The 17,098-nt window shown below is 48.0% G+C and overlaps 1 protein-coding gene across 3 annotated transcripts in view; it reads right to left on the reverse strand.

Moving 5' to 3' along the window:
• Window positions 1-17,098, reverse strand: part of Adck1 (aarF domain containing kinase 1) — a 96,968-nt gene that overhangs the window by 17,800 nt on the left and 62,070 nt on the right. For all 3 annotated transcript variants that reach the window (XM_052185317.1, XM_052185318.1, XM_052185319.1), the window contains exons 5-6: window positions 15,583-15,741; window positions 5,310-5,468 (exon numbers count right to left, since the gene is read on the reverse strand). In XM_052185317.1, the coding sequence (XP_052041277.1) occupies window positions 5,310-5,468; window positions 15,583-15,741 (318 nt within the window). The remainder of the gene's footprint in view (window positions 1-5,309; window positions 5,469-15,582; window positions 15,742-17,098) is intronic.

A 17,098-nucleotide genomic window follows, 5' to 3' on the forward strand; every position in this document is an offset into this window, starting at 1 on the left:
TTCATAGCAGCCCTATTTGTAGTAGCCAGAAGCTGGAAAGAACCTAGGTGTCCTTCAATGGAGGAATGGATACAAAAAATTTGGTATATTTATACAATGGAGTACTATTCAGCCATTAGAAACAATGAATTCATGAAATTCTTAGACAAATGGATGGAGCTGGAGAACATCATACTAAGTGAGGTAACCTAGTCTCAAAAGATCAATCATGGTATGCACTCACTGATAGGTGGATATTAGCCTAGAAACTTTGAATACCCAAGACATAATCCACAAATTAAATGATGTCCAAAAAGAATGGAGGAGTGGCCCCTGGTTCTGAAAAGACTCAGTGCAAGAGTATAGGGGAATTCCAGAACAGGGAAGTGGCAAGGGGTAGATGGAGGAACAGGGGGAGGGAAGAGGGCTTATGGGACTTGTGGGGAGTGGAGACCCAGAAAAGGGGAAATCATTTGAAATGTAAATAAAAAATATATCAATAAAAAAAATAAAACACTAAAAGAGAGAGAGAGAGAGAGAGAGAGAGAGAGAGAGAGAGAGAGAGAGAGAGAGAGAGAGAGAGAGTGAGTCCAGCCCTGTATCTGCAAGTTCCATTTCCTGGACCCCTGTGATGAAAAGAGCCTCCGGGATTCCCTTCTCAGCCACAAGCTTCACAATGACTTCACCACCATGATGAGTGAAACCCTCTGAAGACATAAGCTGGAACAAATCTTTCCTTCCTTAGGATGTTTCCATCAGGTTCTGTGGTCAGTGTTGCACACACAGCTAACACCAGTGCTAAGAGCTGCTCCCCTCTGCCTCTCCCTCTATCAGACCCTTGCTTGGCCATAACCCTGCTAGTCTCTGCACCTGGGAAATAGATCTATTGAAGCAATGAACTGAGTTTGAACCGGAGGATAAATTCTGTTTTCTGCTAGATTCTAAGTCTCCTGTGGCAGACAATGCTGGATCTTAACCCAATGTCTATTATCCATCTTCCCCTTCCCCACTGGTGAGAAACTGAAACCCTTTCCATGCCTGCCCTACAGCAGGTGGTCACATGATGCCGTTCTGGCCCATCAAATGTAAGCAGCACTTTGCTAGAGGATTCAGGAAAGGTTTGGTTTCTCTTCATAAAAGGATGCTTGTGGTACTATTCCCCTTTCTCTCCCACCCTGAAGTGAACGTGATTCTTGGGATGGTAACAGCCATCTTGTAACCATAGGGCGTAATGGAAGGAAAAGGAAGTCAGCCCTTTGCTGTCACAGTACCAAGCACGAGCAGGTAACTGCTGCACGCCTTCTCTCTATATAAAATAATAAACAATTTTGTGAATTATTTTTAATGATGTGTATGTGCAGGAGAGGGGTAGATAACGTGCCTCTGAGCACAGGTGCCCAAGGGGCAGGAGGCTCTGTGTTCCCTGGAGTTGGTGCTACAGGCAGTTGTAAGCCACCTGATATGGTTACTGGGAACCAGACTTGGGTCCTCTGGAAGAACAGTGCATGTTCTTACCTTCTGAGCCATCCCTCTAGCCCTAAGAATAAGCATTAAAAAAAAAAAAAAAACTAGCTAGCAGTGGTAGCAGGTAGCACACGCCTTTAATCCCAGCTCTCAAGAAGCAGAGGAACTCTGGTGTTGGGGCCAGCCTGGTGTAAAGAGTAAGTTCCAGGACAATGTGAGCTACACTGAGAAACACTGTCTCAAACAAACCAACAAAATACCTGTTGGATTAAGCTTAGGTTATTTCCAGGCAAATTATAACTAACTAACTAACTAACACATTCCTACTCCCTGTGATACCTAAAAGCAAGATAGAACAGATTTCCTCAGGAGCAGCAAGGGGTCAGAGGGCACCACAGGCTGCATGGTGTCACATAAGCAAGTGACACTATCAGTACCACCAAAGCCACGATGCTTTCAGCATGCTATTTCTCTGAATTTTTGATGACTGTTTATTTCCTCTTGAGGAAAAGCATAGGCAGCTAATTCAAGTGTCCCAAGAACCATCTGGACAGCCCTCAAGTCCAGCTACATACCTCTCCTAGTTCTTCTGGGAAAGCTGTACCATCATTCTCTTACCTCATGCCTCAGTTTCCTTTGCTGGCAAGGGGCCCTGCAGGGCATGGAGCTACCTACATGCAGCCCTTGTGCTGAGAACCAGCTGGGCCTAAGTTAAGTTTTCACCATTTGGAAATCGAGGCTGATCAAGACATCTATGCCACTGTGTTGTTTTGAATGTAAGATTTAGACACACTTGTTAACTCAAAACAAGTCCATGTCTGTCACTGGTGTTGTTCCTGGTCTCCAGAGGAAAGGTATACTACTTGGGTACTTTTAGTTTAAGTTTGTCCATTGATTTGGAAACTTGAACTCGGCAGTAGGCCTTAGGGCTCTGTAACCATTAGGCCAGAGCCCCAGCAGGACCTACTGGATCATTTGGAGTACAGCCAGGAGAGCACCAAGGGTGGGGTTAGAGTCCAATGCTGAGGTCTCTCTAGGCTGCCTTGGCAGGAACAGGGATAAGCCAGGAACTCCCTCCCAAGCCTTCACTCCCTGTGATGTGACTATTCCAGTCTGATAATCACACACCCTTTTCCTCAGCAACTGGGGGCTGGAAAGTGGGCTAGATTATCTCATGGAAATGACCACAAAATCACAAAGCAGGAAAGGAAAAGCAAGAGACAAACATTGGCACCTGGCAATAAAGAAAGCAAGCTTTGGGAAGCATCTCAGCAGGGACTCACAGGCCCCAGCAGGGCCACCTCTGGCCTATAGGACCCTGACTCATTGTATATTACATACAGGACAGCCCCCTACAGAAGCCTACCTGAGGGCTCACCCAATCCCAAGAAGCGGGCTATAAAAAGTCCCACAGCCTTACTTGAATAGCCTTGACCTTGTGGTGGGGCCTGACCCACTTCTACTCCGTGCACTGTGGGACCTCCTCGCCTATCCTCCAGGATACAGTCCTCCTGAAGTCAGAGCCCAGCTGAGCAGAATAGAGCTCGGTCTCCTATTTGCTGTATTGACTGTGGACACATTGTAATTTCTCTGAGACCAAGTGCACCCCTAGTAGATGATGTGGATGGTTATAGAAGAACCTGCTTCATCTCACTTACCACTGGCGTGGAGAGGGGGCAGGTGCCCCACACAGCACCAGATGCTGAGCTGCTGGTCAAACACTGGCTGCCCTGTGACAGCAATGCAGTGACCCGTGAGGACCCGGATCCACCCCTGAGTCAATGCCATACACTCACACACTCGTGCAGACAGAGTTGACACTGTGATTCAAACATTTTCAAACAAATACTACACAGTCTGATATGCAGGCTTTAAGCCACGCTGCCTCCACCCTAACCCTGCTTCTGCCCCCTGCTGGTTTACTGTGTAACCCTAGGCTAATGACTCCATCACTTGGCACTTCTGCTTCCCCACCAATGACATGGGGTTCAAAACTGTATCTCCTTTGTGAGGCCACTATACAGATTAAAGGGTAAATATATGTGAAATACTTTTAGGAGTGTCTAACACATTAAAAGGTCAGATGTTATCATACATGTTGCTCATCTTTGGAAGTCTAATGAGCTATGACTTTTCCAAGAGCTCACATATCCCTCAGGGTCCTGACCTCACAGGATACTCTGGAATGACCCTGCCTGATGTGACACCCTCTGGTCTCCACTTGAGCTCTTATCTATACTAGCTGCAAACCTACGCTTAGACAGCTTCTCCTTTCCTTCCTGTCCCCAACTATCCCTTGGGGTAATCACAAGCCCGAGTGCAGGGCACAGCCCTGTTCCGGACATGCTCGGATCCGTACTGTTCAGTCTGGCTGCCCTTCACCTTCTTCCGGCCTCCTCTCTATTTTATTCAGAGATGGGCTGAGACCCAAAGATTTCCTGTGAAGGGTCGGGGATATTAAAACCCCCTTAAGCACTGGAAGAGGCCTCACACATGAGACGCAAACTCTTTGCTGAGGCTTAATTACGCACAGATGTTGTGATGGGGTGCCAGCAAGCAAGAGCTATCTATCTACAGTTTTAAAAGCTGAGCCGGGTTCACCACAGAATTTGCTTCCTGCTTATGATGTGCTTAGGCAAAATTAATTACTCCGGAGCCCTCGTTCCCTCGTTGTCTTAGGAATGGTATGTGAGTTCTGGCAGCAGTAGGTCAGATCAGTATGTTAATTATTTACCAATTTGGCATCCTTGTTTCAAAAATCTGTGTTGTTGTTATTATTATTATTACATGTCTAGCAGTTGCTAGTTGGCTCCAGCCATAGGATGATTCTGCTGTTTCCATGGAAACGGTGGAGGAGATGGTTGGGTTTGTCTGGCTCGGCACTCTGGCACTAAGGGGCACCTCTGCCAGGTTAAAGGTGGTAGAAGCTCTGAGGTGGGCAGCAGACACAGAGTCAGAGAGCCTGGGCTAAAACCAGAACTCTACCCAAGACACAGCTGTGTACAGGGCTGGACCGGAAGGGGTCGCCATCAGGATGTGTCAGCACTCTGTCAGTGCTACAGTGCCTGACACACTGAAATGCTCACTAAACACTGCCTTCTCCTCTCTGCAGTCAGCACTTTTTGGAGGCCTTCTGAGCTCCCTGCCCCGGGGTAGACGAAGCATTTCCTCGTGGGAAGTCTCCGAAATAAAGATGAGGGTCCACTGTGTGCAAAACACTTTGAAAGACAGGCGACAATGTATCTGCTTGCTCCCATAAGGTAGGAAGTTTCTAGAGCAGCACAGACAGGGGCCTCCCACAACACACCAAGAGATCAAGGAAGCAATAAATACAGGATAAGGCAGAAGAAAAGTGGTGTGTGCAAGGGAACACACATCTGAGGCCCTAAGGCCTTGTTCTTCTTCATCTGTGTCACTGATGAGGTTACAGAGTGCTGTGCCCCATGCCTGTTTCTCTGGGGAGCCCCGAGGTTTCTGGTGTACAGTTCTGTATACTGTAGTGTTGGCTAGAAACACTGTTGAAACAGAACTGTGTATTACAGGAGCAAATGTAACATGCATCTTTGGAGCAGGATCAGAGTACAGAAGTGTTGCTCACTGCATGTTCCACGGACGCAGAGGCCACAGCGCACAGGCCCACTGGAACTCAGTGCCGAGTACACAATGAGCAGCTCTTCACTGGTCTGCAGGTCAGCAATCACACTAGGGTCCATCCTTTTGGAAATTGCCTTCAAGGGCTTTTATATGGGTCTCCAATTACAAATCACTCACCTTAAGTAAGAAACTTTGGCAAGGAGATGTCCCAACTCACGCCTTCTAGACCCAACCAACCCGTGCACTCTCACTCGACTGCCCCGCCCTCCTACCTTTAGGAAGTCAAAGTGTCTGAGCATGTGGGCCACTTTCTCAGCATTCCTCCCTTCATTTAGGAAGTCCAACTCGAGAGGCAGGTTCTTCTTGGCTTCGTCCACCAGCCACATGAATTCGAAATCTGGGAAAAGTTGCTTCACAGCCAGGACGAGCACCTGAAATCCACCAAGCGACCTGTCAGTCAGCCCATGGCACCCACCATGGAAGGCACACTTCCTGTCAGTCAGCCCATGGCACCCACCATGGAAGGCACACTTCCTGTCAGTCAGCCCATGGCACCCACCATGGAAGGCACACTTCCTGTCAGTCAGTCCATGGCAACCACCATGGAAGGCACACTTCCTGTCAGTCAGTCCATAGCAACCACCATGGAAGGCACACTTCCTGTCAGTCAGTCCATGGCAACCACCATGGAAGGCACACTTCCTGTCAGTCAGTCCATGGCAACCACCATGGAAGGCACACTTCCTGTCAGTCAGCCCGTGGCATCCACCATGGAAGGCACACTTCCTATGCGGTTGGGGATGGTTTTGTAGACTGTGTATTCAGATGCTGATTACTGTGCCCAGATATCTGGTTGCAGTCCTGACACGTTGGCATTGCCAAGCATCTCCTATCTTACTCTTGTGGAAAAATCATTTCCTGGTTGGTTAATAAAGAGCTGATCAGCCAGTAGCTGGACAGGAGAGAATAGGCGAGGGAGGGGAGGCCCTCGGTGGAAGACGGAGAGGAGGGAGGTCACCATGAGGGAGTTGCCATGAGAGGCTGCAAGAGAGTCACCACAGAAAGGAAGGACGGAGCCAGAGCAGCCCGAGCAGGATTAAGGAGGCTGGGAAGTAGGCCAGGCCGGCATAGTTACATTAAAATAGATGAGAACCCTGTCTAGCTAAAGGGCAAGAAGTTTTTAAATAAATATAGCAGGTGTCCAAGTCATTATTTCAGAGCAAGGGCGGGTGTAGAAAAGCCCCGAACTTTTACTCTAGCCCCTGCCTGGGTCTCTCCTGGAGTACAAGTGGGAGAGGGAATTGTTCTCCTGGCCTCTGTCTCTATAACTGTACCAAGTCCAAGATGTTAAGAAGCTAACAGCATCCAGAAGAAACCTTGACTACTGTTGGCTAGGTACTGCCTGGCTGGGTACCCAAGCATCGTGCTGAGCACTAATGTCCCTCCAATCCACACAATTATGGGAGACACGTAGGTCCGTGTCATATCACTAACTGGGGCTCTGAGAGTTCCTGTGACTTCTTTTTTTCCAAATTCATACAGCAAGGAAGCCTTGTTTAAGGCAGCTTCCATTACCTGTGCTGTGGCCACACCCATATCTGTTCATATTTTGTCATTGCTTTGTTGGCGATGATAGTGGTTGTTGGTGCCAGGACTAAACCCAGGGCCTTGCGCATGGTAGGTGGACAACTTCTCAAGAACTGACCGAAATCCCTAGGCAGAGCAGTTCTTGCCTGACTTGTAAAGGGCAGAGGAGATGCTTCGCGGTGCAGCGGGTGCCTTCACTCGCTTAAGCCTCAAGGCTGGGACTGAAACAGTTGTGATGCAGACTAAACCTGCCTGCTCAAGGGTCTGGCATCAGAAATGCCCCAAGACCTGAAACTTCCTGAGTGCCCGCGTTACATCACACATGGAAATGTTCATATCTGACCTCATGACAGGCTGCATTCAAACATGCAAGAACACTAAAATTATTATATAAAATTTACCTTCAGGCTACACAGTAAAATGTATATGAGACGACGTAAATGAATTCTGTCTTTAGACATAGAACCACCCCCAAGATGCCTCATTATATAGGTACAAAATTCCAAAATTCCAAAGCACTCGTGGTCCCAAACATTTTTTATATGAGATATACTCACTCTGCCTTATTTTCTATGTTGTCTGCATAAAATAAGACTTCAGAATTTAAAAAAAAAAAATTGAATAAAGAAGCATCCAGACTTGACAAGACCAAGGTTTGTCCATCTAGATAAGGAAACACAGCATTTTGACACCTGGGTTGCCCGTAGATCCTTGAGTGATGAGACAGGGTTGGAGGGGTGGGGATGGGGGGGGTCTGACCTGGCATCTGGGTGCGGCAGCTATGATGATGTGAGTTAAACATCAGAGACAGAGGACAAGAGCCCAGAGGGAGGAACCAAGCACATCCAGGGGCTTGGTGGGCTTATGACAGTGTCCCCTCACTTCGCACACTCCGTTTCCACCCTCCAGAAGGACTCTCTGAACCGCACTGACAGGCCGAGTCTGTGCCTCCCTCCACTGGTGCTGGCTATGCACACTGTTCTAGACACGTGAGAAAGAGAAAATTCAAAATCTATTGCAAAATCATCCCCCAAAGGGCATGTGTGGCTCTGTTCGGAATTTGATGTTCTCTGTGATGTACCAAGTGCCATTTGAGAGCCATCACACCGGGTTACTATGGTCAACTTCTAACAAAACCAATTTTAATTACACTGGGCCCTTGTCTAATTTCTTTTTGGTCTTGTCTAGTCACTCACCGACTAGACCTGTGACCTTACACCAACTGACTTCATTTGTTGTGTTTCTGTTTGTGTCTCATGAAACACACTGTGCGTCAGACCCAGGCACCTGGACAGAACAGCCGACGTAGACGGCATCTCATCAGGTATCCTCGGATGACCCTCAGCTGCCACTGAAGTAGGGACAGAGCAAGGGAACAAAAAAATAAACATGGCTGTCCGAGGCCTAAGGCCAGCATCAGGGACACCAAACGCAGATGAAGTCCTCTCTCTGGGCCCAAGTTCAGACAAAAAAACAAAACAAAAGAAAAATAAAAAACCAAACAAACAAACAAACAAAAAAACCCCGAGGCTTTTGCTCAGGTCTAGACGATCAGGCAAAAGGCTGAGGAGAGGCCCATGAGTTCCCTTACTTGCACAACCAGCACTTGGCCCCTTCAGCCAAACCTGGGTCCACACAGGGTGGCTGGCCTCTGGGAGCCTACACGGGACTGTGCTGGGGAAGCTGCTAAGGAAGCAGCCATTACTCACTGCTTTCTATAGTTCATGATATTTATGAAATTTTTAATTATCCTTAATATCCAAGCATACTGAATGGTATTTTAAAGGTTTTTCCATCACCAATCATTCATATAATTAGTCAATCCTAATGCTATTGGTCGCCATTAGTACTCTACACCATTCATCACAAAGGCAGACACTTTATTAATATTCATTACTAATAACTAATTAGTACATTAATCCATAACTCCAAACCTTCACGGCACTCTGGGTTCCGAGTCACTGTGGGTGGTGGGTCCTGCAGTGGTTACACAGGCCCTCCTACCAGGGGAGAATACAAGAGCCCTGTGGGCATCCAAAACAGCAGGTAATATATAGCTCTTTATTTCCTGTTTTCTGTTTTTTGTTTGTTTGCTTGTTTTGGCTTTTTTGGTTTTTTGGGTTTTTTTTGACACAGGGTTTCTCTGTGTAGCCTTGGCTGCTCTAGACCTCATTCTGTAACCCAGGCTAGCCTAGAACTCCTGTTCTTTTTTATATGTAAAGGCTTCCTATAATTCATAAATAAGGCATAGCAAGTCAGAAAAATACAAAGTAATTATAATAATATGCTGTAATAAAAGTTATACTGATGCAATCTCTCAAAATTGTGCTCTGTTTTTGTGCTGAACTGACTGGTTGGCTGTGGGTAGTTGAACCACAGATACCTAAAAACTCTGAAAAAAAAATTAAGCTTCGGAAAAAAAAAAAAAGGGAGTATCTATTCTTCAAATGAGATGCTTGCAGGCCAGTGAGAGGCCTCGGTGGACAAAAGCACTCACTGCCTCACTGCATATCCTGATGGTTTGGCATCAGTGGCCAAAATCCACAGTGGAAGGGGAGAACCTGACCTCCACACAAGGCCATGCCATACAGGCACACATTCTCTCTCTCTCTCTCTCTCTCTCTCTCTCTCTCTCTCTCTCTCTCACACACACACACACACACACACACACACACACACACACAGCAGGTCCCCTCCCCCATGTCAGGCAGTCAGCTTCACATTCTGTTAGCAGTTATGAAGCCCAGGAAGTGCACGGTTTTTTCCCTCACTCAGGAGTTCACCAGCCTTTGAGGTCCACTAGGTAAGAAGAGGAGGGGAAGGGTCGTGGGTTGCAGGGGTCCAGCTGAGGATGTCTCACTTTCCCTGGCCTAGGAGGGTATCGGCCTCCTTCACCTTCTCTGTGCACTCTCATCCATCCAAGTGCCTAGCCTAAGTACATTTATTTCGGTTTCTTTTTGACAACAGATGCTGCTAACGAAAATAAAACAGGTGTTATCTTCTGTTTGCCTTTTTAATTTTTTTCCCCCAAAATGCACTTCCTCCATAAAATTCTCCCAGCAGCCAGCGCTGTCACCGGCAGCCAGCACTTACTCAACACTCGCAGGTGTTTATTGGACACTCGCATGAATGAAGAAGTGAATCAGCAAATGAACACATGAATATTTCAAAGCATTCAGCATCTCCGAGACAATTACACGCACGGCTGAGTGATGGGAACCGGGCTAGGTTTGGGGCTTGGGGCTTCGGCCGGGGAAAGGGTTACCTCTGAGTTCCTGACAAGAGAATAGCTGAGAATTTCCTTTCAAATCTGGAGCCTGATCAATCAAAGTACAGTCAGTAACTAATGCCTCCCTCAAGTTAAAGTAATAAAAATAGAGCAAGACACTGTGGCCCACGCCTGTGATGCCAGCACAAAGGGGAGCTGAGGCAGAAGGATTGCGATGAGTTCACAAACAACCTGGGTTACAAACTGAGATGCTATACAAAAAAAGAAAAGAAAAATTCAGGTAATGAAATTATTGCCCTATATAGTAACTGCCTTACAGTAGAGAAAAATCAGTTGTAAGACAGATGAAAAGAATACAAAAACAAGATCATATGGAAGTTTGAAAACCAGTGACAGTTATTTCATTTTGCTTGTTTGTTATTTATTTATTGGAGTTGAGGGAGTTTGGTTTAGGGATTTTGTTTGTTTTGTTTTATTTTGTTTTGTTTTTTAGATGGGGTCTCTCTATGTAGTTGGACATACTAGAGCTAGCTAAGTAGTCCAGGCTGGCCTCAAACTCAGAGATTCTCCTGCCTCTGCCTCTCAAATGCTAGAATTAAAATGATGCACCACCAGGCATGGCCTCAGGGACAGTTATTTATAATTCCCAAAGGAAAGAGATGGAAGCACCTATCACTTAAGACCCACCCTGTGCCACCTACAGGAACTCCGCAGATCCACTCTCATTCACCCACGCCCCCCACTTCACAAAGAAGGAAAGTGCTTCTGGAAGCCCCTCTGATGAGGACACTCTGCTCAGAGTATGCAGACAACCTGCCACTCGAAGGATCTTTGTCAAGTTAGAAAGCTCATGCCTTTTAGACACAACAGTACAAAATAAACAGTTTCCCATGGGATGGCTTGCATTCCTGCGTATTTATGTATCTGTTTCTCTTAACTAAAATCAGCTGTAGATGCTGTGCCCATACAGGAATTACCTAGCCAGCAGTCCATGTAGGAAAGAAACAGGATGACAGACAGTGTGGACATGCTACCCAAAAAGTTAACAACAGGACTGTCACCAGTCATCCATCCCCTGGGAAAGGACAAGTGACATCAAGCAATAGATCAGACACTGGCATTCAGACTTGAGAGCTCGGCCACAACACATCAGATTACTTGGGGACTGTGGCACATGCATGGAGTGGCAGTGGTCACAACTGAGATCCTTAGGAGGGTCACAGGATAAGTGTACTTCATCAGCTGCTGCAACAGCTCTACAGACAATGGCAGATGGAGATGGGGGTGGGGCAGAGGGGAAGGATGACATAGGGGGCACTGTGGAACTGGGGACAAAGGACTCTTCACCTGCTTACAACCCACTGAGTGCCACTCTGCTCCAGCAGTGACCATGGCACTAAATGTGGCCTGCTGAACACCTACCACCTTGGCTAAGAAACTGCAGCGCTGGCCAGCAGGTGGAAAGATGGTGCCCGTTGTCCCCTTAGCCCTTCCTGCTGAATCACTGTTCTAATCTCGGGGCCCAATTAGTCTGGCTCTAAGCAGCCACACAAATCAATAAACATCACTAGCTGCGCATCTAGAAATGGAGTTACCCCAACTGCTCAGGGTACAGTATCGCGTGACAATGACAAAGCGGGAAAGCATCCTGGCTGCACCTCTCTCTCCTGGACAATGTCACTGGTGTCACCAGGACTGTCAGATGTTGTGCTCTGAGTGACTTCCCTTTCTCCCGCATTTCTCTACACTCCATCCCAGAGACAGTCCCCATCCCCAAGAGTCTGGTTTGCAGAAAACACCAAACCTCAGGGTGGGGTGTGTCCCTGGACACCAACCCAGGAGCCACTCCCCACCTTTCTGGCTCAGCTGATACGGGTGCATCCCCTGTCCATCAGGGAAGACAGGGCTTCACACTCAAGGTCATCTCATCTCTCTTGCCAGGACAACTAATGCCAGAACCGCCATGGTATCATTACTTCAAGCAACAACAAATGGGAAAACTCATAGGAAACTATTTGTTGTTGTTGTTGTTGTTGTTGTTGCTGTTGTTTTGAAAAGAAAATAAGAGAGAGTACAAGCTTTCTTTGGCATCTGGATGTACCAGAGCTGTGCAGCTGTTTGGGGCTGACAAGGGACACTATGTTAGAAGGACAAACCAGGAAGCTGAGGAAGCTACTGGACAACTAAAGATGGGAAGAACCTTGGTCTTTACAAACCACGATGAGGGATCAGATCAGTCAACCCTGGGACAATTGGTACAGGTGCTTCCACACTTGGGAGAATGTGGGTACCCCCTCTGCATCATTTCTCTATGGATACTCTATTGCACCCCAGCGGGGACAGCCAGTGGTCTTCAACCCTTCCTGTCCTCCATTCTCATATGAGATGTATGTTCAGATTTATCAGCGTGACTTCCTAAAAAAGCAAATATCCAGAGGCTAAGCGGATCAGTCCCTCTCTATTTAGTAGGAATTATTTTAATCAGATTGACCTTCCTATGGTGAGATGCAAGCCTGAAGGCATACAGAACCCAGAATTGGCATGGAAGAAAGCCCAGCAGTCTCTGCAGATAAGCCAGGCACCTATACCTGTCCATAGGCTTCTGAACCTAAGGTAGCGCTACTATCCCCCAGGAGCAACTCATTCTCCTGCCACACAGGTAAGAGCACCTTTCAAGAGTTTTGTCATCCCTAAAATAAAGGTATCACTTAGATCTGGACTTGGGAAAGGAAAAAAAAAAGAAAACTCATTTCAAATGTAAAACAATATAAGCTTTCTAATTGAGATCTTGGTTTTCCAATGGAGAAAGGTAACCATGGTAGGACTTTCCTACGTAGGACCAAGCCTGCTGATGGCTGGGTGGGTAGTAGGATCAGACCTTCTACAGCTCCCCTCCTAGACGTCTACTCTACCCCTGCTCCTAACCCTAACCCTCCCAGCTACTGCCAAGAGGACACAGTACACTCTGCAGAGGACCTGCCAGGCATACTTCCCACCAAAAGCATCCGATGCTTACCTCAGGAAAAAAGATGCCAAGCCTTTATTACTGTTATCACCCCTGGCTTTATAGCCACCATTTCTTAAAACGCCAGTTGAGGATATGAACAGAGCAAAGTGACAGCTGTCCCCCTAGCCCATGGGGGCTATGATACATTGCTGGGCAAAAGGTAGGCACTTGTCCTACAATAGAGCCACCAGAAACCCAAGGAACCTCCCTGGCTCCTGTTCTCTCCCAGCTATGAGCATGCCTTCAGCTACCAAGAGAATCTCTAAAACCTCGGGTCTGCAACACATGACCAAGGCCACTCGGCAGGGAAAGACATGCAGCAGCTATTCCAAACCTTCACCCCCTCCAGCCTCCAATGCCACCTCCTACCCTCTCATTCTTGGCAGATGGTCTGGCCTCCTACAGCAGAGAAAAAATAGAGGCTATCAGGCTGGTACACGCTCTGCTGCCCACCTTCCCTCCCCTCCCAGGGTCCCACATGCCCATCCATGTTCAGCCTTATTGCCTTCAACTTTCAAAGCAAAGACTCATCAAAAGCCAATGTCTCTCTGTGTTCTTGGTACCCAGTCTCTTGAATCTCTGCCTGGGCATCTGTTATGTCTCTCTGTTGAGACGACAGCATCCCTTCCCCATCGGCCAAGGCCTACTCATGTCTCAGGAGCACTGAAGCCTCTGCTCCCACCTCCCATGCTTGAATGCAGGACAAGGGGATTTTACACTGTGCCTCCACTTCCTTGAATCTCGATGCTCCTTCACCCCTCAAACCTTCACGGCTGCTTTTTCTAGCACCTCTAAGACCCCTCCCCCAACTCAAAATACCCTTTTCTGTGCCTTCCTGGTTTGACCTCCCACTTGCCAATACTAAGTAATTCTAGGAAATTCTGTTTACCAAAATGGCTGCAACAATACTCCCATTCCATTATGCTTCTAGAACCTCCTATACACAATACTTTTCTAACCCAGAGCAATGTCTTTTCCCCCAACTAGACTCTAGCTGATATACATAGACAAAGAGACCCAATCGTAATCACTTACACCAGAAATCAAAGGCACATTTCTGTCTCCTCCTTGCCCCCCCCCATGAAGAGCTGGTCACAAGATCTGGATGACTCCCCCACTGGAAGCCAGCTCTCTCCTCTACCCCCATGATTCTGTCTTGCTTCCTATTTTATCTCTCGCACCAACAAGGCAGCTCTCGATTAGTCTCCTGGCTACGCAGACTGTGCTTCCCCAATGCATTCTCCCGACTGCCAACCCACTTTGATTTCCAGCGCATATCTGATCATGACAGGCTCCTGATTAGAATTCTTAAATGGTTCCCCACTGACTACTGAGAAAATGTTGTCAGTCAAGCAAGTATGTCACTGTTGATGTGGCTACTGCTCCACCCTGAGCCTGGGATAAGGGCCTCTCTTGTGCTGCCCATCTTCATGGTCTTACTCCCAGCCACTCCCACCATCTGAGCTCGTGATCACTCTCCAAGCTCGGTCTGCCCCTAGCCTTGGGGCCCTCCCCTACGCTATGCTGTCCTGGTACTGCCCAGCAGTCTCATCAGTCCCTCGGGTGCACAAGAGCACTAACCCTCCAGGGAAGCCGCCTTGCCAACTCCACACAACCAAGCACAATGCCTTTCTGTGTGGAGAGCTTGGGTTCCTACTTGATGGTGGTCTGTTTACATGCCTCTCTCATGTATGAAATGGGAATGGTGGGGACAGAGCTCACTCCCTCACATGCCCTCAGCACCCATGTAACATGTAATGAGAAGAGACCTCAGTACACATGTTTGGTTTACAATGAGTCGCAAATTGAGTCTAGATTAAGAAGGAAAGGAAGAGCTGGGCAGTGGTGGCGCACGCCTGTAATCCCAGCACTCTGGGAGGCAGAGGCAGGAGGATTTCTGAGTTCCAGGCCAGTCTGTTCTACAGAGTGAGTTTCAGGACAGCCAGGGCTACACATAGAAACCCTGTCTCAAAAAACCAAAAAGAAAAAAGAAGAAGAAGAAAAGGAAGAGCCTAGGAAGGAGTGGGACATGCAGAAGCAACAGGCTGCTGCCCTCCACGTAGGAGTACTGGTACTTCTCCAACAGTAGGAGCACACACTCCCCCCCCCCACACACACACACACCTTGGTCTAGACCCACATGTAGAAGATTCCAGGAGCACACAAGGCCCTCTAGGGGTTTCCCTAGGGCCATTTGCAAGCATCTAAGTTTGTTACTTCAAAACAAATGCCAGATAAGCAAATGAGTCATCTGCATAAATATAAATATTTCTGTGTGATCTGCACACCATTTTTCTGTGCCCTCCATAGCTTATCACATGTCCTCTCCTGCTAATAATCAAACATATTATGATATAGCAATATCTAGCCCTGAGGAGATCACCTTTGGTTCCTCTCTTTTCTACTGCATCTCCCAGGAGGTCTCCCTGTGACTCAGGTCCCCATCAGGACCTGAATCAGCTTCACCCCATTAGCTTGTGCACCATGTTCTGAGACACATCCCACAGCATTTCCAAGAAGAACCGAGAACTGACCATCCCTGCCAGGGTGTGACTGCAAGATCTTATGACACAGCCTTGGTCGTGTCTCCGTTCTCCTCTCCCACTCTGCTCCTCAGAGGCCACAGTCCACCCACCAGCCTGAGTAACTATCTGGGAAGCTGTCTGGCTCCTGAGGAAAAACAAGATAGAGGAACAGGAAAGAGAAAACAGGGAGCACCCACCTCCATCAGGAGAATGTCCTTAGAGCTTTGAGCCTGAACCTTCGGGTGCTGGACCTTAACTGCCACCGTCCGACCATCATGCAACACCGCCTTGTGGACCTGGGCCAGGGAGGCTGCCCCTAGAGGGGTATCGTCGAAGCTCAGAAACAAATCATGGATCTGTCAGGAGGAGAAAGAGAACAGACTGACTGAAGCGAGCGTGAGAGGGCGAGCCAGAGAGAGATGAGCTGGAGCTGTTCAGTGTCCCACAGCAGCTTACGGCCTTATCGGTTAGCTGTGTGGATCCCAGACGGCCCTTCTGCTATAATCAGAATTCATACCAGAATCATGGACAGGACAGGGCAGGAAACACATATGGAGAGCATGTTTACACAGGAGCGCAGAAGCTTGTGACTCCCATCAAAGGCCAAAGAAACACTGTGTCTCGTCTGCCCGTTTAATGATCCACCACCGAGTCCGAGGAATCCTAAGTTAGCAGAGCTGAGACCAGAGCAGCATGGCAGACATTCCAATCCTACCAACCGAGAGAGCTCCGGGACCTTTAAGATGGAGGCTCCAAATCAGAGCCCTCAATTACCTTTGCCTGAGCAGCAGCCTCAACATGGGCTTCTGGGCCACTGCTGGCCTGGACCCACCCTAGCAGGTCCTCCGGGCTGCCAGACGCCTCAAGTGTGCCTCTGGGAGTGCCCTTGCCTCTTCTGTGCCTCAGTTTCTTTCTGCTTGACACAGAAATTGCACTTTCTCTCCTCCATCTTCTTTCTGACTACTTGGTCACCACGACATCCTCCAGATACAATCGTCCTGCCCCTCAGCACTGCCCCTTTCTCTCCTCACACTTGAGATGCCAAAGGCCCCACAGCTACCATCCCAATCCTGTTTGCCAGGACATATCTGCTAATGGCAGGGCACAAATGGTTCCCACCCCCCTGCCACCATTCCTCTTAGTTTCCTTCTATTTACCAAAATTCTGCAGAGGTCAAGGCCCAGGCATCATGGAAAGGCCTCAAAAGTTGGTCCTGAGAAACAGCTCTCCAACGGGTCGCTTCTCGCCATTCCTAGTGTCTCAATCTCCTTGCTCCCCCACCAACACACTTGCTTTTCCCTCCGTCCCTGGGAGTTCTGGGCTCCTGAGGACACAGTTCTCCTGTTATCCACTCATTCACTCTGGGTCTCTCAAAAGAACTTTCACCATGAAATTGTGCTTGGGGTGGGAGAACATCATTGCCACCTTCCTCAGAAGCCCATGTATCAAGTGAACTGGGGGCTGCTGTTCTGGTCACTGCTGTGCCCCCTGCAATTTCTACAGGGATGGAACTAGTCAGAGTCAAGTATATGCTGCGTGTCAGGATTCGTTCCACTGGAGAACAGAATCAACCTAGACTTCCCCTTGACACTGCCCAGTCATCCAGCTCCCACACTGCTGCTAACACAAACACTTCTAAAGGATCACTGTCCAGAATGAGGAAAGTATAAACCACATCTGAGCTTTGCCTGGACAGCTGTTACTCCAGATGAG

This window comes from Apodemus sylvaticus, chromosome 6 (assembly GCF_947179515.1).
Source record: "Apodemus sylvaticus chromosome 6, mApoSyl1.1, whole genome shotgun sequence".
In the NCBI taxonomy this organism is placed as follows: domain Eukaryota; kingdom Metazoa; phylum Chordata; class Mammalia; order Rodentia; family Muridae; genus Apodemus; species Apodemus sylvaticus.